Source organism: Ursus maritimus, unplaced genomic scaffold (genome assembly GCF_017311325.1).
Source record: "Ursus maritimus isolate PB19 unplaced genomic scaffold, ASM1731132v1 scaffold_19, whole genome shotgun sequence".
NCBI lineage: Eukaryota > Metazoa > Chordata > Mammalia > Carnivora > Ursidae > Ursus > Ursus maritimus.
The window spans coordinates 23,039,169-23,061,804 of NW_024424341.1; the positions used below are offsets into that span (position 1 = coordinate 23,039,169).

Here is a 22,636-nt window from a genome sequence, read left to right on the forward strand (position 1 = left end):
GGGAAACAGAGCCGGGCAGCAGGAGGCCCAGAAGTACACAATGTTTTATTGAAAAAAGTCAGGCCCCAGCTGGCCAGTTCCATTCGGCTTGGCTTGGTGGGGGTCCCTGCCCACAGTAGCCTGAGCCAGGTCTTCTTGCAGGTGGGCTGGGCCAGACCCCCTCCCTTGTCACCCTTCCCCCCACTCTGATGGTGACATCCAAACAATAAATATGCAATAAATAGCGTTCCTGGGCAGGCTGCCTTCAAATCCCACGAGCCCCCCTCCCCCACCAGTCTTCTCCAGCCAGGACAGGCCTCCTGGGGTGCCGGATAGGGAAGTCCCCAGACCTCTCAGCGTCCTGCAGAACCTCGGATCCATCGCCATTACCAGCCCAGGCCTGGTGTTCCAAGGAGACCTAGCAAAGCTGGGTCCAGGACAGAGCCAGGCAAAGCAGGGCTGTTGGGTGGGTGCTGGGAGGAGGCTGTTACCCTGGACACCTCCATTCCAAGCCACAAGTGTATATCTGGCTCAGGAGTAGATGGTGATCACTTCACGGCCACCGCCACGCACCAACAACACACGCTCGAGGCCCTCGGTCAGCACCTCCAGGAACTCCATGTCTGTAGGGCGTCGGGTTAAGGAGGCAGCACCAGGACCAAGGGGCACCCACGGAAGTTTGGCCTATTAATCAGAGCTGGGGTAACCTAGCACCCCCTGGGGGCATCTAGGGAGAAGAGCTCCTGGCCTGACCTCATCGTTGTCCACCTCCCCACTGCCTGCCTCTCCACAAAAGGATACAGTTCTCATCACCCTCGCTGTTCTTGGGGGGGCCAGGCATGTTCAGCAGAACCAGGCGGGCGTCGTGGGAGCGCGTGACGATGACTTCGTTGAGCTTCACGGCGGTGTGCATGCGCCGCACGTTGGACTGGTCCCTGCAAGTAATGCAGCTGATCACAGGTCCTACCCCTGGCCCACCCAAAGACCTTGTCCGCCCCCAGCCCACCTCCACTCCCAGACTCACGGCTTAATATGCACCAGCTCCCGGAAATTGTCAGGGGCGTGGCTCGGGTCCCAGGGCTCAGCCGCCATGTACTTGTCCCGCGTCCATGTCATCTGGATTTTGTCAGTCCCAGTGGCAGACTCGTCTTCCTCATCCGAGTACAGACTCTCCAGCCGCAGGGCTGAGTGCCGGTCCTTGACCAGTTGGGCCTGAGGAAAACCAGAGGTGTTCTCAGTGCTATGGGAAAAGGGGGGGCCTGGTGGGCTCAGCCTCTGGGAAATGGGTACCGACTTGGGGGAGGCTAGGTGGGGTGAGTCATTCTGATTCCCCGAACTGATGGTATCTCCAAAGCCTGACCTGCCACCCACCCCTGCCCCAAAGGAGAAAGCCACTGACTTCTCGCTCCCACTCTGTCTTCGTCAGCCTCATCTGCCGCAGCATCTGGGAGCGCTGTTCCATCATCAGTGTCCGCTCATAGGTGTATGCAGAGATGTCGCTGTTATGCTGGGGAGAGAGTGGACCGGGAGGAATGGGCTGCATGCGGCAGGGTATAACCAGGGCCACAGGGGCAGGTGACTCACCATCTCTACCACCTCCACCTCTGCCTCAAGGCGCAGGTGGTACAGGAAGACAGCCAGATCCTTCTTCATCTGGATGCTGTTGTCGTCCATCTGGGCCACGGTGAAGATGCGCATCCGGCATTTCCTCCACACCTGGGAGCAGGTAGGTGGTTTAGTTGCATTCCAGCCCTCCAAGGGCCGAGCCCTTCCCGCCCGAGGTCACCCGCCTGGCCCACCTTGTGCTGGCGTAGCAGGAAGGGCAAGAGCATGAGCATGCCCCCGTCGTGCACAATCCACCAAACGTCAATGTGGCCCTCGAGGTAGCGCTCATGGTTGCTGGGGTAGAAGGCGATGTTCTTGGGCACAAGCAGGGCCAGGTGGGCTGCCGTGGTGCAGCGCACAGTGTCTGGGGAAGAGGGCCACTGCTGAATGCCAGCCCGTGGCCCTCCGGCCGCCACCCTTACTTGATCCCCAGCCCCTCTTCCACATGGGTCAGCCCAGGACCTGTCCCGTCACGCACCAATAAAGGTCTTCCAGGCACGTGGGTCCTCGCTCTGTCGCCAACCATAGGGCCAGCCTAGCACCACAGAGTTATGCCTCATGCCGCCCAGGCCGCAAGACTGGATGAGGTGGGCCAGCCCCTCTCGCACCTTGCTGGCTACCACGACCTGGCAGAAGCCTTTCACCTTCTCAATCTCCATCATGTTCTTGATTGTCTGTAGGGAACACACGAGGGTCAGAAGACAAGGCCATTAGTGTTTCCTCTGCTGGGCTCTCTCCCCACAGAATGACGTGGCGGGGAGGGGAGGGGAGGAGAAGGACGTAAGCTGCCCACCCAGAGGCCATGTTTTCAAGGTGGGACAGTCATACCCCCTTTCTCCAGCTCTCAGGGGGCAGCATGCTGGCCACCTGGCTGGCCAGGATCAGTCCCCTTCTCCTAGGAGTCAGCTGCAGCCCAGACACCTCTAGTCTGCCTCAGCACCCCGCCCCCTACAGCAGGCACCTGCTCAGCAGCCTGGGCCTCCCCATAGCTCTCCAAGAAGCTGCCCTGGATGACAGAACCGACGATGGTCAGGCCCTTGCCGGCCTTCAGCTGGGAGGCAAAAGTGAGGAGCCGTGGGTACTTCACGTGAAGGTCCTCGTCCAGCTTCAGCAGCACCAGCAGCTGAGGCCTGTAGGGGCCAGACGGACAGCCTGAGAGCTGGGCCACAGTTTTCCAGGGAGCCTCTTCTTCCTCCTTTCTTAGCTCACAGGCCCCCACAGGTTTGAGGAACAAGAATCCAAGGGCACCCCTGACAACCCTGGGACAAGGAACATGGACTAGGGAGGGAGACTCAGCACCTCTTGACCTCTCACCCTCACAGCACCCCCTGAGAACCTAGAGTGGCTCTTGCCAGCCTGGGTGTGAACTCACCGCCAGTTCTTGGTGTGAGGAGGCCCCTCCTCTAGCCGCAACAGTGCATAGCGGGCAGCACTCAGGGACAGGCCTCGGATCCCGTCACCCCACTCCTTTTCAGCCCTGTGGAGACCACCACGAGCTGGTAGAGCCCCTGGTCCCACTCGTGGGATTCTGTCCATGTGTATGTGAGATGGCGGGCAGCTAGCCCCTGAGTCACAGACCCCCAGCCCTGCACCATGGTGGCTAGTAATAGATGGCTCATCTCCCCAAACCCGGCATACAGACCACCCCACCTGCCCTGACCAAGTGGCAGCCGTCACTCACCCTTGGTATTCGATGTACTTGTAGATCATGCCCGCAATGAGCATGGCAACCAGGGCATAGTACCAGGAGGAGACAAACATAAGGGCCAGGCAGAGGCTCATGCCCAGGAAGGACAGCGCCCTGGGCCAGAGTGGGGAAGGGCCAGAATCAGGGAAAGATCAGTAAGGTCCCAAGCCAAGCCTCCAACACCCCAATCTCTCACCCATAGCAACCACTACCCAGGAAACTCAAACCCTATCCTGGATGGGGCTCCTGGCTTCCCCCAAAATTCTTGTGTCAGAGGACTTGGCTCGGGAGTCCAGCTGGCGCTTACCAGTGATAGTACTTGAACCGGGGCCGCCAGTTGGGTGTCCTTAGGAGTGTCTGCACAGCACAGGCCAGGTTTACGAACAGGTAACACATCAGAAAGAACCTGCAGCACAGGGAACGGTTGGTACAGAGTGGCCTCCTTGGCAGCCAGATGCCCAACACACCTGCCCTTCCTCAGGCTGGGCCTGGACTAGGAACTGGGAGTGTCGTGGCCCCACCCTGTGTGGTCAGGTTTCCTCAGCCATACAGCCTGAGGCAGAGGGGGCTACTGTAGGGGTGCCCACAAAGCCAGCTCTTAGAGGATGGGCAAGTGTCTGCAGGCAGACAGGGTGGGAAGGGGGCTGTAGGCAGGGGGACCAGTGGCAAAGGATGGTGCCGAGGAGTGCCCAGTGTCCGGAGACAGCTAGACAATATTCAGGCCTCTGCCCCGGTGACCAGTTGGATGAAGGGCTGTCATGAATGTGGAGAGGAAAACCTCGAGGGAATATGAAAGGCCCATTTTGTGTACACTGAAGTAGGGACACGTGAGGGACTCTGGTGGCTGTGGGAGACTGGGACATGGGAGCCTGCTGTGTGAGCCCTCTAGCTGAGGAGCACAGGACTGAGGAGAGGGGGCACCAACATCCACCTTCAGCTGGCAGGAAAGGAAGGGCAGACAAGAAGGCAGGACAACTTACTAGAAAAGGCAGGCCAGGGGGGCAGAAACCCCCGGAAGGGAGGAGTGGTCAGTCCCATTGGGACTGTGGGGAAGAACCACCTGATAAAGGCTGAGATACACCCTTTGGCTTGGACAGTGAGAGATCACTGCCTGATGAAGGTGGGAAGAACAGTTTCTGGTGTGCATTTATGGACGCGTGGAGCTGGGCAGCGGTGGGTGGAGGTGAGCTAGGGGGAGTGAGAGAGCATGATTCCGGCAGGCCTGGCTGTGGCTGGGGGGCCACTTCAGGGGGAAAGGAGGACCTGTCAGGCCAAAGGCTGAGTGGGGCAGTGAGGGGTAGTCCTGTGATAACCGAACAAGCCTGGCAGTGGAATGAAATGTCTGAGGAGAAATGGAGTAGCCACTGGCAGAGGGGAACATGGTACCCGCAGGAGTTCTGCCTCAGGGTCCCCCGGAATTTGCCACATGATGACCAACTCCCACAGGGCACTGGGGGACTCGAATGCCCAGCTGACTCCAGAACTTTAAAAGCAAACAACTCGGAAAACAGATGGGTGGGGCAGTGGTGGCTTCATCGAGGCACTTGGCACTCGGTGCTCGTCCTGTCCGGGCGCAGAGGGCTCTGGCTGCCTGCTCTGGGAGTCCCCCATAGAGGAGCATGGGCCCTGCTGGTGTCTGTAAAACCCCGTGTAAGTGCCAGTTCACTCCTGCACCACCTCCATGCAGAAGTAGGCTGAGTTCTGCCATGCATACTTCTCCCCACACAGCCTGACACAGCTCCCAGCTGTAACCTCAACACTGGCCAGGGGCACAGGAAGGTGCTGGGGCCCCTGGATGAGGGGTGCTGAGGGTACAGGAACTCTTCCTAAGACCATCCCCCTGACCTGGCCCCAAGCTCACATGGATAGAATGGGGGCCACCATGTCAAGGGAGGCGATGAGGATGCCCAGCTCAGCAATGAGTGCAGTCAGGAGGAGCGCCCACGTTGGTTCACCATTTGCCTTTCCATGGCCAAATACCTGCATGCACCAGAGTCAGTGGGGTCAGCAAGGGAAGGTTCTGGTCCCATCACCCCTATGCCACACCTTGGGCCACAAGCCATAGCCTGGCCTCCATCATCCCCAAGTCCCTCTTCTGGGGTCTTAGGTCACATCCACACCTGCCCTGATAGATACCACAAGTTTCTCTGCCCTCCCATCTCTCCAGGCCTCTCTGCTGTAGATAAGCCATAGAAAGGCCATGAGGATTCTAGGCCCAAGTAGCTCTGCCAACAGCAGGGCAGGGCCGGGGCCAGGACAGCTCCCAGCAACTTCCCACGGATGGCTACACGGCCCTGGGCCACTACAGGCCGCAGCAGGATGCAATGCATCCATATCCCATACCTCTCTACCCCCACCAGTGTGAGAGGCCAGCAGCACCCAGGTTGTGGGGGAGTGCAGATGGGCTCACCCTGAGGAAGGGAATGATGTTGTCCTTGGCGATGGCCTGCAACAGGCGCGGTGCCCCAGTGAGGCTTTGCAGGCCAGCACCACACGTTGAGAAGAAGGAGCCGATGACGATGACCCAGGGCGAAGGCCAGGCCAGTGTGCCCACCACCAGGTTTCTGCTGACGCCATCACCATACCTGCAGGGGCCAGGCTCAGGCCATGCTCTATGCAAGAAGCCCCCAAACCCTGGGTGGGGCTGCCCAGAGTAAGAGATGTCAGCAGTCAGGAAGGATGGCTATGGTGGGCGGAGCTCTGGCCCCTCAGCAGAGAAGACTAGTTCATCAGCCCCTATCCTTTCCCTCAACCCAGCCCTGGTCCTGATGCCACCATCCTCTCCGAAGAAAAAGTGCTGGTGGGGCCGGACTCACCTGGTGGCACAGACCACCATTGGCAACCAGCAGCCTGAGGACATGTGTGGGACCACGTGTACGAGGGGAGCTGGTGTCAGGGCAGGCAAAAGCTGAGCCCCCTGCCACAGGGAGGGGCCCAGCTCACTCACTTGTCCCGGAGTACCACACCCTCGATGCAGGCGCCAAAGAGAACCACACTGCTGAAGTCTGCAGCCGTGTCAAGGAAAGCTAGGCCTCCACTGCCACTGCTGTCCCCACAAGCCCCTCGCCCCAGCAGACGGCTGGCACACACCCCTCGAGCGCATGCACGTGAAGAATGAGGTACGTATGCGACCACGCATGGGTGGTGTGCGTGTGCCTGCCAGCTGGTGCCTTATGTGCCGACAAGGGCCTCCCGCCCCTCTCCCCATCCACCTGTGCCCTGGGAAAGGATACACACAAGGGAGGTTGTAACAATGGCCAGAATGGTCCCCACAGGGATGGACTTCTGGGCATCACGGAGGTCCCCGGAGCGGTTTGAGCCAGCCATAATGCCTCCAAAAACAACAAGACACCCTCAGGGGCTCCCCAGGAGTGAGGGCAGGGCCGGGTGGGCAGACAAGAGGTACTCACCTGTTACGGAGGGAAAGAAGATGCCAACCAGCACGGTGAAGGATGTGGCGATGTCAGCCACCACGTACAGGGGCAGGCTCTCCTTCAGGCCAAGGGCATCTGTGGAAGGCAGCCCATGCTTCTCCACGACCTCACCCTTCTCCAGGTAGGCGCTCCACAAGTTTTCTGTGGGGGCAGCAGCATCAGCACTGTGGCCCTGCTTGCTTCCCAGGGGCAGTTTGGGGCAGCCCAGGCAGAGGCTGCAGACCTAAGAGGCTCTGGGAGTTCGGGATGTGGGGGGGGCAGCATTGGCCACAGGGAAGGAGCGGTCTTGACAGAAGTCTGACAGGCAAAGGCGGCTGAACCACCATTGACCAGAGCCTCGCCACTGCCTGCCTCCTACACAGAGGCCCTTTATGGCTCCTGTGAGAACAATCCCAGGCAGCGTCAGAGGTGGGTGGCTGGGGAGAGAGGGGCTACCAGAACTTTCTGGGGGCTGCTGCATTCCTGGGTAACTGGCCAAATGGGCTCTGTTCACCCAAAACCTAGCTGCCAGGAGCAAGGCTGAGAGGACACTGCTGGGCCAGGAAGGCAGCCAGACCTGCCCCCCATTCCTGAGCTGGCCACACAAGGACAGCTCTGTGCTCCAGTCCCCTTCCACACTCACTCCCTGCCTCCTGCTCAGCCCGTGCATCAGAAGCAGGAGGACAGGAGGGAGGACGCACCCTGGAGCACACCAGCAGCAGCACCGGGAATGCCAGGGATCTCGGTCACATTGTTGACCAGGAAGTAGGGGTCACAGGAGTCAGTGGTAAGGTTGGGACTGTGGCAGAAGAGGTTCCAGAGCTGGGTGGCCACTGTCTCATTGTTCATCATGGTTGTCTTGGCACAGACGTCAAACTGGTCCCGGGACAGGGTCCTGTTGCCCAGCATGCATACTCTGTGGCGGGGGTGGGTAGAAACATCAGCACCTGCTCAGCTGGAAGGCCCAGTGTGTTCCCATCCTGTAGTCTCTGGGACTTAAAGGCCATCTATTTGGGAGGAATATCAGTGCAATGCATGGATGTACTCCCAGTTACTTACGGAAACACAGGAGGGTCAAAAATGGACTTGATGCCCCCCGCATAGATGGACAGGATGGAGATGATCACACAGGCCAGGAAGAGTGAGGCAAATTTGTTCACATACTTGACACCAACAAACACCACCAGGGTCATGAAGGTCAGAAAAATGGTCCCATACACCCGCATATTGTTCAAGGTAGCACTCGATGTATCATGAGCGCCTGTTGGGTAAAAAATGGCAGCCGGCGGGGCAATGTAGGTCTGAAACAAGACAGATAAAAAAAGTTCGATCTTCCTTTTTGGAAAGTGAATTCTGTCATTTTGGTTTTCTTTTTAAAAGAATATTCAGAACACGACAGTCACAAAAGACCATATATTGTATGATTCTATTTACGTGAAATACCCAGAATGGGTAAATCTGATTAAAGACAGAAAGCAAATTAATGCTTGCCTAGGGCTGGGAGGAATGGGGACCGCCTACCAACAAGTATGGGATTTCTTCTTGGGGGGATGAAAATGTTCTAAAATTGATTGTGGTGATGGTTGCACAACTCTGTGAATATACTAAAAATCATTAACTTGCCTACTTAAAATGGGTAGAGAATTGTATGGTATGTGAATGAGCAGTTATTTTTTTTAAAAATTAATTCAGACACAGGAGTCAACCTGAATAGCTAAACAACCAACAAATAAATAATGATAGTACTGGATTATGAGCCAAAGAATAAAATAAATATCCTGGAGTCCATACTGATATAAATGCATGCTTAAATAAATAAATAAATGGGGAAGAGGACACATTTTCCTTACAGAAGAAATCCAAATAATAAACGTAGGAATGTGGGAAACGGAAAACATAAAACAACCCCTCTCCCCCACCCCAGAAGATCCAGAAGCGGAGCCCTACTATGGGCAAAGGACCTGGAGGTGGGGATAGCCAGGCAGTTCCCCTAAACATCTCCTATTGTCTGGATCCCCAGGGGTGGGTACTTGTTACCCTGTACCCCCCACTATCTGCGGTAGTTCAGAGGGGAGGGGGAGGCTGAGTCAGAGCACACATGGGGCTCACGGAGGGGGCACAGGTCCAGTGGCTGTTCACCCTTTTAGGGATGAGGATAACATTGATCTGAAGGGCCTTGGCACAGAGCCCTAGGGGCGAGACAGACTCAGCCACAGCCTACACAAGCCCAGGAGGTAGGTTCTGCATGATCGCCAAGAGCACTCAGTTAAATGCAACAGTTCACAGACCACCTGCTATGGCTGAAATGGTGCCCAGGTAGATGGAAGACTCAGGGTCAAGGTGAAGGCAGCCAGGCCCCTGCCTGGCCCAGCCCAAACTGGCAAGGGGCTGAAGGGGAGGCTGGGATGAGCAAAGATCTTTCTCCCTCGAGAAGGCCTTCCATATGACAAGCCCCAGACCCTGGCCAGAGGTGAGGGGAGCATGAGTAGCCTTGCCTAGGGGAAAGGGACTATTTGGAAAAGACCAGAATTGGCCAGGGCTTAGCCTAACTCACCAGCAAGATCTCAATGGCACCTAGGATGTACATGGCTGCTGCAAATGTTGTTCCCAGGTAGAAGCACAGGCCCACAGCGCCTCCAAACTCTGGCCCCAGCGAGCGGGAAATCATGAAATAGGAGCCCCCGGCTACAACAGAGAAAGCCAAGGCTGGTTCTTCTGCAAGGGGGTTTCCCCCAGGACAACCCCTCACAACCACCCAGGGTGACAGGGAATGTTTTTCCCATTTACAGATAAGCCGAGCATTAGGATGCTTGCCCGAGGCTGCACAGTTAGTAAGGAGCCAGGCTGGGGCTGAATCCCCTTCCCACCTGACTCCACCACCCAGCACGGGCCAGTGAAATGACTGCTTCGCTAGGGCAGCTCTGATCCACAGCAGTGCTCAAGTCGCCCACTGTTCCCCAACCCCTTGCACTCAGGCCAGTCCGCACAGCCTCCTCTAGCTGGCTGTGCCTGATCTCAGCATGCCTCACTCCTCCCAAGGGCTGTGTCTGTTAGTTGGACTCCTCTGGACCAAGGCAAGGGCTGTGTTGTCCAGTATTTTTGTCCCCAGGGCCCAGCACAGGGCTGGCTACCAGGCTAACCCTTCTGCCTTGAGACTGTGCTTCTATCAGAGTCTAACACCCCTGGCAAGACTGACAGAGTCAACGCTGGGCCCCAGGGCTAGTGAGGGTGCAGGGGACAAGAGTGACCCCATGTTGCTTGTTCACTCTGCACCTAATAAAATGTCTCTGGTGAAAAATCTGGGAATAGGGCTCCAAAGACTTTAAAAAAATTAATCCCTTCCATGTTATAATCCTACCTCTAGGATCCTCTCCTAAGGGAGCAGACAAGGACGTGAACAGAGATCTGTGTGCAAAGCTGTTCATGACAACGTTCACAACAGTGAAGAACCAGAACCCAAGAGCAGAATGATCACATAGATTAGGTAATATCCTATTGATCCTGTTTAAATAACCAAATAAACTGTTTCTAACTCGAGATGGTGGGATTATGGGTACTTTCAATTTTCCTTTCTATATTTTTCTTTACTTTCAAACCTTCTTATGGTAATCATATGTTGCCTTTTTTCCCCTCTTACTTTTATACTAATACTAATAAAGCTGTTATTAAAAAAAAAGAGAGAGACGGGTGCGGAAAAAAAAAAACATTCAGACACAGAAGCCAACCTGAATAGCTAAACAGCCAAAGTGGAACAGTTTGAGCAACAAAATAAATAATGATAGCCCTGGATTATGATCCAAAGAATAAAATAAATATCCAGAAATCTGCATCAGTACAAAAATATGGTTGAATAAATAAATAAACAGGGTCTCTGAGAACTAAGTCCAATGTCAGCATCCATGCTGAAAATGAAAACCCTCTACATTGTCTATCCTATAATCCATAGTGTCTAGACTCCCTGGTGTGGGCCACCCCATGTGTCCCATTATCTTCTTTGTCAGCCCCAATTCCCTTTTTTAAAAATTACTTTTAGACTAAGTAAACAAACAGAACACAAAACATAACAGCAATCTCAAATTGTGTCAAGCAAGGATGCTCCTAAGTGTCGCTACTGTCATAGAGTCAGTGATTAAGACCTCACCAGAGAACTGCTTGGGGGGATGAAGGGCATGGGCTTGGCAATGAGGGTCCCCGGGCACATCAAGGGGGATTCTGGACCCCTTCCTCCCATAAGGCCTGGGGTGGCGCTTACCCACCTGGAACCACACCATTGGTGGCGATGGCGCTCATGGAGATGGCCGTCAGCAGGGTCTGTGGGAAGGAGGCCTAGGTGAGCAGCTCAGCCGGGTGGGCTCTGTGGGGTGCCCGTGGCCCCCAACCCAGCGAGGGTACTCACACAGCAGCAGCAGATGAGCACGATGAGGAGGGCCTGCAACACACCGGCCGTGCCCACCATCCAGGTCAGCCGCAAGAACAGGATAACCCCGAAGATATTTTGCAGGCAGGGCAGGTACACCCCCATGAGGGTGCCCATGCTGGGTGCCTATGGAGCAGGAGGAGAGGGGGGAGCATAGAACATCAAAGGGGCCCAGATACACCATGGAAGGCGAGCCGCTGGTCACTCAGAAGACTTCTTATCCCCAGGGTGTTCTATCAGAGGATAAGTTGGAATCCCCAGCGTAGTCCTCGGGAGCATGGGGGGTGGGGTGACAGCTAGGATATCTATGCTGACTGCCATATGAAGACAGTTTGGGACTGGAAAGATACAAAACCTGATTCTTTTCAAAACCCCACATGTGAGCTTTTGAGCCTCGCCTCCCTCTCAAGGTATGGCCCCCTTCCCGTACTCTCTTCTGTTAAATCTTCAGAAAGAAAGAAAGATCTGTCTTGGATGCCCACCTTCTCACCCAGCATGCCCCATGTCACCCATGTCAGAGTTCAAGAAGTTGTCCCTCGGACTCCCTCTCTCCACCCTCACCTCCCATCCTGGTGGATACCAAGTCCTGCCCAGTCTGCTCTCAAGCTGCCCTGAGATCTGCCTGCCTTCCCTCAGCCTTAGTCCCCTGAACCTGGGGCATGACATCTATGACACCTGGATGGTGCCTGTTGGTTGACAGCTCTCCACACTCTCCACGTTCCAGCCCACTCTGCTGCCAGAGTGGGTCTCTGAAATCCAAGTCCAATCTCATCGTCCATGCTAAAAACCCTCTGCACTATCCATCCTGTAATCCACAGTGTGGCCCAGACTCCCTGGTTTAGGCTACCAGGTATGCCCCATCACCTTCTCTGATAGCTTCGGCCCCTGATGACATTGGTCCCTCACAGCCTCTGAACCAGGACATGTGCTGGGCTCTGCCTGGAAGGGTCAGCCCTGTCTCATTGCCTGGCGTAGCTCCTCTTTAGTTAAACCTTCAGGGGGCTTAATGGTTGCCTCTTCCAGGAGGTTCTCCTGGGTTGCCTTAGGCTGAGTTGGTACTTCCTCTTGCATCCCCTCAACACATCTGATACACTCTTTCATCAGAGGTCACTACAGGTCATAGTAACTGCTCACTCGAATGTCTCATGATTATACTGGGGAGTACTTGGTTTGCTCACTTCTCTATCACCAGTAGGCTCTGCAGGTACCCAAAAGGTGTTCCTGAGCCCAGTGAGTGGTGCCTTGGAAGACCCCTAGGATAACCTGTTGGGAAAATCCTGCATAGACAACAGAAACTCAAGCTGAAGGACAGGTGAGGAAGATCAGTGGGCAAACCAAGACAGGATTTCTCAAATATCTAAGGGCAGAGTAGGGGTCATCCAGGAGGCCAGGGCAGAGGCTGAAACAAGAGGCAAGACTAGCACCTTCTTGAAAGGTACCTTGTGAGTGCAGCCTAGGGTAGTAGGGCCCTAAGAGCTTCTACCAGGGCCTCAGCAAAGCCTGCTGCCCTGGAGCTGGGGTGGGAGAGAGAACTATGTGGCCACGGGAACTCTACTGAAGGGTCCAGGTCTGGGGCAGGATCTGTGTGTAGCCGATAACGACATCAGACGGGCCTGGAAAGGCCGGAATAAGAACAAATGGTCCCTTAAAACGTAGGTGACAAACATACCTCATCTGGGCTCTGAGCCCTTCAGAGGCCCTGGACCACTCACTGGATAGTGGCAGCTCCCAGCCCCACCTCCATTCTAAGCTGAGTCACTCTGGGGAAAGGGCAGTGTGGGAAAGGGCAGGGCCGGAAATGCTTTCTGCATCCCCAAATAACCTCTGGCAGCCTCCGAAGGTCATCAGGCCAGAACCAGAGCAGCTGCCATGGAAAGGCTGTCTTGGGTCTGGTTGGAGGCCCACCCTTCCTCCTTTAAGCCTCCTTTCCTGAGGGCCCTGCTCAGACCGGTCCTGGGAAAGGATCACAGCTCAGTAGTTCCAACTCCCTAGATTCCTACTGACCCGCTACGGACTGGGCCAGCTTTCTCCTTCTTCCATGGAAAAGCCACTGAAGCTAAGACACTCTGCCATCCTCTCACATCCTAACCCTAGGGCCAAGTGAGCTGGGCAGGTAAGCCGAGGCTGGATCCCAGCATCCTGACAAGGCTTCTCATAAGGCTAAAGGACCATGACCCTTCACCAACCCAGACTTCCTTCTGACACTCATTGAGATGTGCGCTAGTCTTTCTCAGGGACCTTTTTACTTCCAGCCACCAGCTCCCTGGATTCGGCCAGAAGGAACAGGGAGAAAGCTCTTATCAAGGATCCTACCACCCACTGCAAGCAACACTCCCAGTGGCTGACACCCCCCTGCAGGGCTGAATAGGGATAGCCAGAGACGCTCAGGCTTCTCTGCCATGTGTGGTCCAGAAAATGCCAGCAAAATCAAAATCACAACCAGCAGGATAGAGTGGGCTGTGTGACCTCAAGATCTTAGCTGCCCTCTCTGAAGCGGGGGCTGGTTTGCCTCCTGGAGGAGCAAGGGGAGCGGTGCACAACAGCCCAGTTTACACTCTCCTTGGGCAGCCCTAGCAGGGCCCAAATATCATGAGCAGGTCTGAAGTTGGGTCCCCAGTTTATCCCAACCAGGAACTTCTGTCTGTGCTGACCTCCAGCAAGAACCCTACGGCTAGTGCCAGAACCAAGCTCCTTTTATTTATTTTTTAAAAATATTTTATTGATTTATTTGAGAGAGAGGGGAGAGCGCGCGCGCATGTAGCGGGAGGAACAGAGGGAGAAGCGGACTCCACGCCACGCAGGGAGCCTGATGCAGGGCTCGATCCCACAACCCAGAGATCATGACCCGGGCTGAAATCAAGAGTGGAACACTTAACCGATTGAGCCACCCAGGCAGCCCTCAAGCTCCTTTTAAATCACAGCTGTTTCCCAAACCTCAGGGAGTCAGTAGGTGGAGAGGGAGGGCTCCTTACCTCCAAACCGAAAATGTAGGGAAAAAAACCCAACCTTCAGTTAAACTGAGCCCCATCCTATAGGAGAGCTGAGCAAGGATGTTGGAGGGCCAGAGGCCTGGAGAGTGACCAGGGATGGGGCAAGGAGAGGGATAGGCAAGCTCCAAGAGGCAGTGTTATGTTCCAGTCACCGTCCTAACCCTGGCATTTGAGGAATAAAGGGGCTATCGGAGAGGTCTGCCAATGGAAGCAACACAGTAAGGGGCAGGTTTTGGTCACTTGGTTACATAGCCCCAGTGGACAACCAGGTTCCTGATTCCCAAGGTAACACCCTTATCCATCCTGATGGAATGCCAGTGCTCTGGCCCTCTACAGTCATATATCTCACCGTAAATCCACAAATCCATCTTCTAGTGTACACACTGATCTTGCCCAGCTGACTGACCTTAGGTGAGTTACTTAATGCCTCTGACACTTAGTTTCCTTGTCCATAAAACGAGGATGGAAGTAGCACCTGTTTCACAGCTTTGTTGTGAGGATGGCAAGGACCCAGGCCCACTGCTTAGCATGATGCCTGGCACACAGAGAGGGCAGAGAAAAGGCAGCCATCACTGTTTCTGAGGGCCTTCTCGGCCCTCTGCCCCCTCTAGTCCTCTGCCCCCTTCAGAGGCTCCTCCTCAGCCCACACCTGGAAGCTTTTTTGAGCCCATCATCCATGCTCACCGTACCTGGTACCCACATCCCCTGGGATGCTCACAATTGCCAATTCCATGGTGTTGAGTCCGTCCTCCTAGGAATGGCCCCCCTACTGCCCCTGACCAGCTCACCTTGGCTGCTCTCCGGCGGGTGCCCTCCCCACTCTCAGCTTCCTCATGCTCCTTGGCGCCCTGTGTGAGGTTGGTGTAGCTGACGAGCTTGCCCAGAAGAGATGATACCTTTGGGCGGATGTCCAGCTCTTCCTGTAAACAGAGCCACAGGGCAATCTGGCAATGGGCCTGGATGGTGCCAGGCTACTTGTGTGTAGCCAGCAGCCTGGCTTCTGGTCCCTTGCCAAGCCCTCAGACAGGCCTGGGCCTGATCCCACTCTTGCCTGGGGAAGCCCAAGCCAGCCTACCGGGCAGGTGTGGGCACCACACCCCAGCACGCGCCACTCAAAGGCCCAGCCCAATGACTGCTTCTCTCTGCCTTATCTTGGCTACAATCGCTACCAGCCCATTTGCGAAAACTACCTGCCTCAGGGGTGAGGGCAGGGAAGGGCACGGCTGGCAGACAGACAAATGGCACACTTCATCCTGCCTGTTCTGCCTGGCTACTTCCCAGCTATGAGTGGGCCTTTGGTACTCACATGTGCCTTCAACTCTCCCACAAAAAAGCCCTCTTAGTGAACCAAGGAAGTCAAAAGAGGATGTTTGGAACAAGGTAAGTCTCTCTTATTTGCCCAAACCCTGAGCCTATCAGATGGTCTTCTCCCCAGGTCCCAGGGTTTGTAAAACACCTCAATCCCCAAGGTAGGATCCTGACCCCCTAGCCCATCTTCAGGTGGAGCCAGGTCAAAGCCTTTGCTGCAGAAACTTGTCATTTTTCCAGGTCAGGAGGCCTCCCAGGACTCAGGGTCCCCAACCCCCGCCCGAGTCTAGGCCTTCCCTGTTCCTGCACCCTTCCCAGTACCTGCCTCTTGCCTATTTAGTCTTTCCCTGTCTTTCAGCTCCCTTCCAACCCTACACACAAGGAGAAACTGGACTGAAGTGAGAAGTGAAGATGCAGGTATTTTGGGACAGGAGGAGCCCATGAGATTCCAAGGGACAGCTGAACGTGTGGGTCAGTGCTTAGAGGCCTAAACCATGCCTTAAATCCAGATCCAACTTCTGAGCTTGAATCTGAAAAGGATAAAATTCAAGTTCAGAGGCACAATATTGGGAATGTTTGCAGAGAGGTTTCCACTAAGGCTGCATATGTGGAGAAAGCAAATCCAGGAAAAAGAACCAGGACTCTGTAAACATGAGGACAGAGTTAGAAGAGCCAACCAGGGAGGACAAGGAAGAGTTCACAGGAGAGGGAAGAATGAGAAGTCCTATGAGTGAAGGGAAAAAAGGAAATCCCAAGGTGAGAAATCCTGACAGGTGGTCACCTGGCTGAGGGGCTATAATGAAATCAAAGGTACAACCCCTAGAGATGGTAATGGTGTGGGGTTGTGAGTGCCCTCTGGGAAAGCAGTTTCAGTTCAAAGGGTCAAGGGAAACAGGCAGACAGGGGAAGACTGAAGGAGAAGCTGAGACATTAGATGACACAACTGTACAGACCGCCTGCTCAGCTAAGGTTTGAGTCCTGAAGGGCCCCTGCCCCCCAACTCCCACCTGCCTGCCACACCTGCAGCCCAGAATGGCTCCTCAGCTACCTCAAACAGTGCCAGGTTCCTGTCGTAGTAGTCACTTCCTCTGGAAGCCTCCAAGGGACAAAGGAAAGGGCTGCTCTCTCTATGGTTGCCATGTCCTATGGAGAGAGAGGGACAAAATCCCAGTCAGCGGCCACCTCCTGAGCCCCCAGCTTGCCTGCACCCCAGTCCACAAACACATCTCTGTGGAGCACTTTAGGGGCCAGTGTACCAGGCTGGGCCTCAGTTTCCCCATCATACTCTGCCGGCCTCCATGAAGAGCCGGAATTAGCAGAGTGACCAATGACCAAAAGTCAGCGCCATCACTTCCTCCAGGGCCCCTGCGTGAAGGCCCCACACAGACTAACTCAACCACGTGTTAACGCTGGGGGGCGGAGCCTGATGGCAGGGGCGTGGCCAAGTTGCGGCCGCCCTCAGACCGTCCCAGCCCCACCTCCCATTTTCCAGGTCTATCTGGAATACCCAGCGTGCTGGGCGCCAAGGGCTCAGCGTCCTCAAGGCCCGACTGAGTGCTGCCCTCCAGATATATGAAGCCACACAGGGCGCCTTCAGCGGCCATGGCCAGCTGGCCACCTACTCGCTATCCCACCATGCGTTGCGCGAGGGCGTCTGGGAGGGCACCCCGGGGCATGCTGGGGGCGGGGGGGGAGGGGAAGCGGCAAGGACTGTCCAGAGCGCGGAAGTGGTGCAAGGCGCCATGTAGGGTCGCCTAAGAAAGCCCTGAGAGCCGGGCCAGGTGGGTGGTGGACTGAGCCGGAACTACTAGTGGCAGCCCTGGTCTCCCTGTCTCAGGTCCCAGCAACTTGCCCCAGATTAGGTGCGAGGCCGATACCAGCGTCCACCTACCCTCGGGTCTGGTGAGAGCGTCTCAGCTCCAAGTAAACCTCGCGGAAAAAAGCCAGATGCGCTTTTTTTTTTTAAATAAGCCTGCCTCAACTCAAAGCTCAGCTGCTTTTTCTGGTTGCTCAGCATTCAAATGCTCCCGTTTCCCAAACTTCATCCTTTGTCAGTCTCTATGGGTTACATTCCCAGTTTTCCATCGAGCAGGCAGAGGACACCCAAGTACTCCTTTTCTAGTCATTGAGTGCTTCTGTCCCCCTCTAGATAGTATGGCAGCTGCGTCAGTGCCTGGAGGCCTCATAGCAAATGGAAAGCTGTCATCTTGGTTCACAAAAGCCATGTTGGTGCTGGATGACAATAACTGAGGCAGCAGTGTTGGCCTGGTGTCCAGTGATGGAGGTGGCAACAGAATTGTCATCACTCACCCAGACTAGTAGAGCATTCCAGCCACGCACTGGCCATGCTTGGTTTTGTAAGAACTATCTGCCAACCCTCTCTGGTTAAATAACCCACAATTCATTTCTCTTGTTTGCAGCTAAATATGCTGAATGATGCATCCTCCATCTGATACATTCTCTTGCCATCCATATAAGACTTAATTTGCCTTCTGTGAGCCAACAACACGCAGTAAGTGCTGCAGTGTGGATTCTTTACTGTCCAGAGACTGACAGGTATGTGTGTTGATGAAAATTTTCGGGGCAAAGTCAGCTCTTCCTTCCCACAGCATGTGAAAGGGATACATCACCTCATCTAGGAAGCTGGACTAGCTAAGTGAGCGAAGCAACTCAGTCCCATGAGCTACACAATTGTGTGTAGGTCAATGCCAATGGCACAGTGGACAAAGACAGCAAGCCAGAGGTCAAGCCAGTCCACTGAGTCATGTTAAAGCCTCATGGGGTCATTTAGCTCCTCAGACACCCTATGACATTTGCTGTACCTTTGATACTTGTTCAAGATCAGGATAAGAAGCTATAAGAAAAATCAGAAAACCCAGTAACATGGCTGGTTACATTAACAGCCCTTTAGTGAGAAGCCTCTGAAAAGTACTCTTGGGTTTTGTGACCGAAAAAAAAGTGTCTCTCCTGAATAAGTTAGATGCTTCATTTTGTCAGAAAATGGCAACTATAGAGCTCATCTTATTTCCCTTCTTGCCTTGGCTGCCAGGATTCTCCAAGCTAAATTTACTCCTTAGATACCGTCACCATTTGTCTCATCTCAGAGTCCTTGCCCTCTTCTTCATAGTTATGATCTTTCTGACTGTGACAGTGCTTTGGGGAGAACTTTTGTGGAAGTAAAATGGAAATAAATTATAAATTATGCTAAACTCATGCACTGCAGCCTGTCCCACCATTGTTGCCTGTCTCCCTGAGGAGACTGCACTGGTATCCAGAAAATGCATTGTTGAACACATAGCATTCCCCCCCACACACCAGCCCCAGTGCCTGTGAATAGTTCTCCAAAACCCATCCAGTCCTTGTCCCTTCAGCCATGACTCCAGAGTGGCTGAGAGCCCATCCAAGGGTTGCCTTTAGTCCTCACAGCAGCACTCCAGTAGATATCATTTATTCCCTTTTACTAACAAGGAAAGTAGAGAGAGATTCAGAGACAAGGTCACCCAGTGAGAGGGGCCAAATCTGGGCCTCAGGATCCACCAGAATCAGGTGGGAGCTATGCTGCGGGTTTCCTACTCCTACTCTTCTGGACCCTGGTTTATCCCAGGATGTACCTCAGGGTGCAGTACAAGCCTTTAACTAGAGAAGAGTGGCTGAGGTTTGCACTTAGCCCAGGGTGCACATACCCCAGGTTCTTGGTGCTCAGATGGCTGGCAGCCCGGCTTGGATTCCAGACCCTCCCTCTGTGTGACCCAGGGCAACCTGCTTACCCTCTCTGTCCTGCTTTAGTTTCCTCTTCTATGAAGTGGATAGTAACACCCACTCTTCCAATGACCCAGATGCATCAGAAAAGGAATAATCGGGCGCCAGACACCCAGAAGTCATTCCTTGGATTTCCCCAAAGACTCGTTTAAGGGCAGCTCCTATGGAACTGTGGGAAGGTGGGGAGACCTAAGCAGTGCCTGGATGTCTGTACTGCCCTCAGCTATTCCAAAAATTCTAGGGCAGGTCTGGACATGCCTGCCAGGCCAGAGCTACTCAGATACCAACCTGAGACCCCCAGTGAACCAGAGCGTGACGTAGTCCTCGGGACTACCTGTGAGGTACACGTATCTGTGTGTTCTTGCCAGGGGCTATGAACACACCAGCTACAAGTGGGGATCCAGGTGAGCATCCTTATCCCTGTGCTCACAGGCATCAGCCAGGGGTACTCCTCTAGAACCTCCCCACTCTCCACCCACAGGCCATAGTGGGCTGGATGAGAGGCCCATCTACATCCCCTGGAGCAGAAGTATGGGCCTTGAGAGATTCGGGTACCAGGTTGGGGTGGCCCCATGAGATGGGCCTGAGGCTGTTTTTGTGCTCCCTGACCCTTTGCAGTCCCCACCAAGAAGGATCATAATCACTCACCAGGGCGCAGAGTGTCCCCCATACTGCAGACACAGCCAAGTTCTGGCTGAAAAGGAGCAAGAGGAGAAGGAGGGCGGATAGTGGGAGGAGCTGGCCCAGCTTGGAGGGACCTGGCAGGACTCAGCCAATGTGGCTGCAGGTCCCTCCAGTCACCCTGAGAGGCCAAGGCGGGGCCAGAGGCTAGGCTCAGCTCTGCTTGCCCACTGGTCCAGGCTGATCCCAGGGATGCAGCCCCGCCCAGCCTTTGTGGGAGAAGAGCCTCTCAGGGCTAACAGGGAAGCAGGGGACACTGCCTCTTGCTGACCACTGGAATAAGGCTAGGGGCAAGGGTGGAGGTGGTGTGTGTGCAAGCACACAGCTGTCAAGCCTGTAAAACCTTCAGGATGTCTCGCAGCCCGCACCACTGTCCTGTGCCATCTCCACACAACAGCAGTCAGGTGTGATACTCACAGCTCCACACTTGCACAAGCACATACATATGCTGCTATTTGTACAGACATGTTTTCCAACAGAGTCCTAGCAAGGACAGCCCCCCACTCCCCACCAGGTTTTCCTGGGGTGGGAGATGGAGAAAGGGGCTTGGGAGAGGCAGGAACCTGGGAGAAGGGAGGAGGGATTACCTTCGGGCCCAGTTCTAACACCTAGGCTAAAGGTTAGGGTGCTGAAGTTTCCCAGCCTGGGTTTGAATCCCCTGGGGGCAAATTTTATAACTGCTCTGCTCCTCAGTTCACTCCTTCCTAAACGTGACTAACAGGATCTATCCCATGGGCAAAATTGGGAGGATTAAACGAGTTAATTCATGTGAAGCACCCAGACAAGCCTGGTTCTGTGGCGTGCTCAACAGATGCCCACTGTACCTACAGCTTGAAGGTGGAATCACACTCACAGGCCCATAGACCCCCTCGGGCAGCCTGAGCTACCTTCTTTCCTGCCTACATAGGGCTGGGGAAGGAGAGGGGAGAGAGGGTAGTCTCAGGGGCAAAGTCGCTGAAGCGCAAATGGGTAGGCGAGGCGAGAGGAGGCTGGGAGAGGTTCATAGGTGTTGGGGCTGCGGTCCGGGATGCGGCTGTGCTCCAACGCGGGAAGGGCCAGAGATGGGTGCTCGGCGCTATTCTCGATCCGGGCGACCCCGCCGGCCTGGCCTCCTTCGTCGGCCACGTCTGCAGCTCCCGCCCGCGGCCCGCAAGGGAGGAGCTGGGGTGGGGAGGGCGGCCCAGCCGCGGGCGCCGGGGGCCCAGAAAAAGAGTGTCTGCGGGCGCGAAGCGAGGTGGCGGCGGCGCAGACTAAGAAAAGTTGGGCCCGCATCGACGTGCGCTCGTACGGTTCGGGTGTCTATGCAAGCACCGGCCACGCGTGGCCCGCTCCCCTGCCCCCCACCAAGGCCCCCACCGGGAGCGCCCTCACCGTCCGAGTCCTCCCGCTCTGCGCGCTCCCCGTAGTCCACCCAACTGAGACCCTCGAGGTTGTCATAGTCGCCGCGCCTCGGCCCGTCCACCGGCACCACGGTGAAGTGAGGCATCGCGCGCGCTCGGCCCCGCCGTCCCGGCTGCCTGCCCGGCTGTCCCAGCCGCCCGGGGCCGCCGCGCCCCGCCCGCTCGCATTCCTCCCCGCTGCGCTCACTTCCTCCGCCCGCCCCCCGGGCCGCCCCTCGGGGGCGGGGAGCAGGAGGGGCTCGGGCGGCTCCTCCCCAAGGGGGGCCCAGGCAAAGCGAAGCCCCCCCCACTCCCGCCCCGGGAGGCAGTGCTACTAGCGGCTCCACGCCCTGCGCAGACCCCGATTCCTGTGTGACCTTGGTTGAGGGACCGCCCTCTCTGAGCCTCAGATGCGATACTTGTAAAATGGGGAAATGCGCTCCAGGAGATGGGGCGCGGGGTGCACTAACTCTGCGCTCTGCGCCTAGCAAGCGCCCAGAGACATTTCTGTTACTCAGGGACGTAGGGATCGGAGCAGGACCACACAGGCCATCCCAGTCCTACCCAGGGCCTCCCGCCATTCCTTGGTATCCCCACCCCATACCCATCATCTCCGTCTCCCACGTCTCTTCCATGTCGCTGTAAACCGAACCCCTCCAAGGTGCCGTTCTCCCTCGTGCCCCTCACTGCAGTCTCTCCCTGTAGGAGGAGGCTGGGGATTTCGTGGGCCTTCCCCAAACTGCTGCCTCCTTGGCGGGAAGGACACCCATCCCCCTCGGCCGCCCCATTGGTCCCTTTGGGACACTACATTGGGTTCTTTAGTCATGTTCTTTTATCTTAATTTTCTCTTTTACTGTTTCACCACCTGCGGGTTCCTTTACCGAGTTGTTTACTTATTTGCTCTTAACTTTTTTTCTTTCACTTTCTACTCCACTGCTTCAGATAACTTATCCATGTTGGCTTTACTTTAACATCTTTATCTCTCTAGGCTATCCTTTCAGTTATTTCTCTATCAGAAAACCCCAGAGCCCATCTGACTGGTCTGTCTCCTTTATCTTCCTCTCTTTTGTGGCTCAGAGAGCTTTAGAACATCAGTGAAGAATCAGTGGTACCTCTCTGCTGCCTCCTCCCAGCCTCAGCTCTGGGGTGGAATGAAGAATCAGAGTCCCTGGGTCCTTCAGGAGGACCTCCAAGCTGACCACCATTCTGGCCCTTACCCCACAGTCATCCGGCCAGGGCCTGTTGACTTGACCTCCTGTCCTTCACGCCACCTTCAGCTGTCCACAGTAGCAGCCTTTCACATGGACTCCCTGTTTTCTCCCACTGTTCACGGTAGAGCCACTTCTTTTGAAGAAAAAGCCCATGTTCTTCTGTCTTCTCTTGGCCCACAAGGCCCTGCTCCATCTGGCCCCTCCAAC

At 55.4% G+C, this 22,636-nt stretch overlaps 1 protein-coding gene and 1 long non-coding RNA gene across 2 annotated transcripts; one reads left to right on the forward strand and one right to left on the reverse strand.

Moving 5' to 3' along the window:
* Nucleotides 1-26: 26 nt before the first annotated feature.
* On the reverse strand, nucleotides 27-21,364 carry SLC12A4 (solute carrier family 12 member 4). Its single transcript, XM_040633471.1, has 24 exons — nucleotides 21,211-21,364; nucleotides 16,448-16,542; nucleotides 14,880-15,011; nucleotides 11,081-11,227; nucleotides 10,941-10,995; nucleotides 9,239-9,369; nucleotides 7,744-7,985; nucleotides 7,386-7,600; nucleotides 6,682-6,846; nucleotides 6,505-6,603; nucleotides 6,219-6,276; nucleotides 5,682-5,856; nucleotides 5,133-5,251; nucleotides 3,579-3,677; nucleotides 3,266-3,385; nucleotides 2,957-3,061; nucleotides 2,546-2,714; nucleotides 2,063-2,258; nucleotides 1,779-1,948; nucleotides 1,564-1,695; nucleotides 1,379-1,486; nucleotides 1,004-1,191; nucleotides 781-914; nucleotides 27-602 (listed from the first exon to the last, which is right to left on the reverse strand). The coding sequence occupies exons 1-24, from the start codon at nucleotides 21,323-21,325 to the stop codon at nucleotides 511-513; spliced, it is 3,261 nt and encodes a 1,086-aa protein (XP_040489405.1). The 5' UTR covers nucleotides 21,326-21,364; the 3' UTR covers nucleotides 27-510.
* On the forward strand, nucleotides 1,569-10,221 carry LOC121103429. The gene is made up of 2 exons (XR_005835613.1): nucleotides 1,569-1,705; nucleotides 10,049-10,221. It is a non-coding gene; the product is annotated as an uncharacterized LOC121103429 (long non-coding RNA).
* Nucleotides 21,365-22,636: the final 1,272 nt, after the last annotated feature.

Coding starts and splice junctions, on each gene's coding strand:
- SLC12A4 (XM_040633471.1), bottom strand. CDS start 21,325: ATGCCTCACTTCACCGTGGTGCCGGTGGACGGGCCGAGGCGCGGCGAC. Junction 3,678..5,132: donor GTGGCCCCCATTCTATCCAT/GTGAGCTTGGGG, acceptor CCTGTGCTGCAG/GTTCTTTCTGATGTGTTACC. Junction 1,949..2,062: donor TGCCTGGAAGACCTTTATTG/GTGCGTGACGGG, acceptor CCTCTTCCCCAG/ACACTGTGCGCTGCACCACG.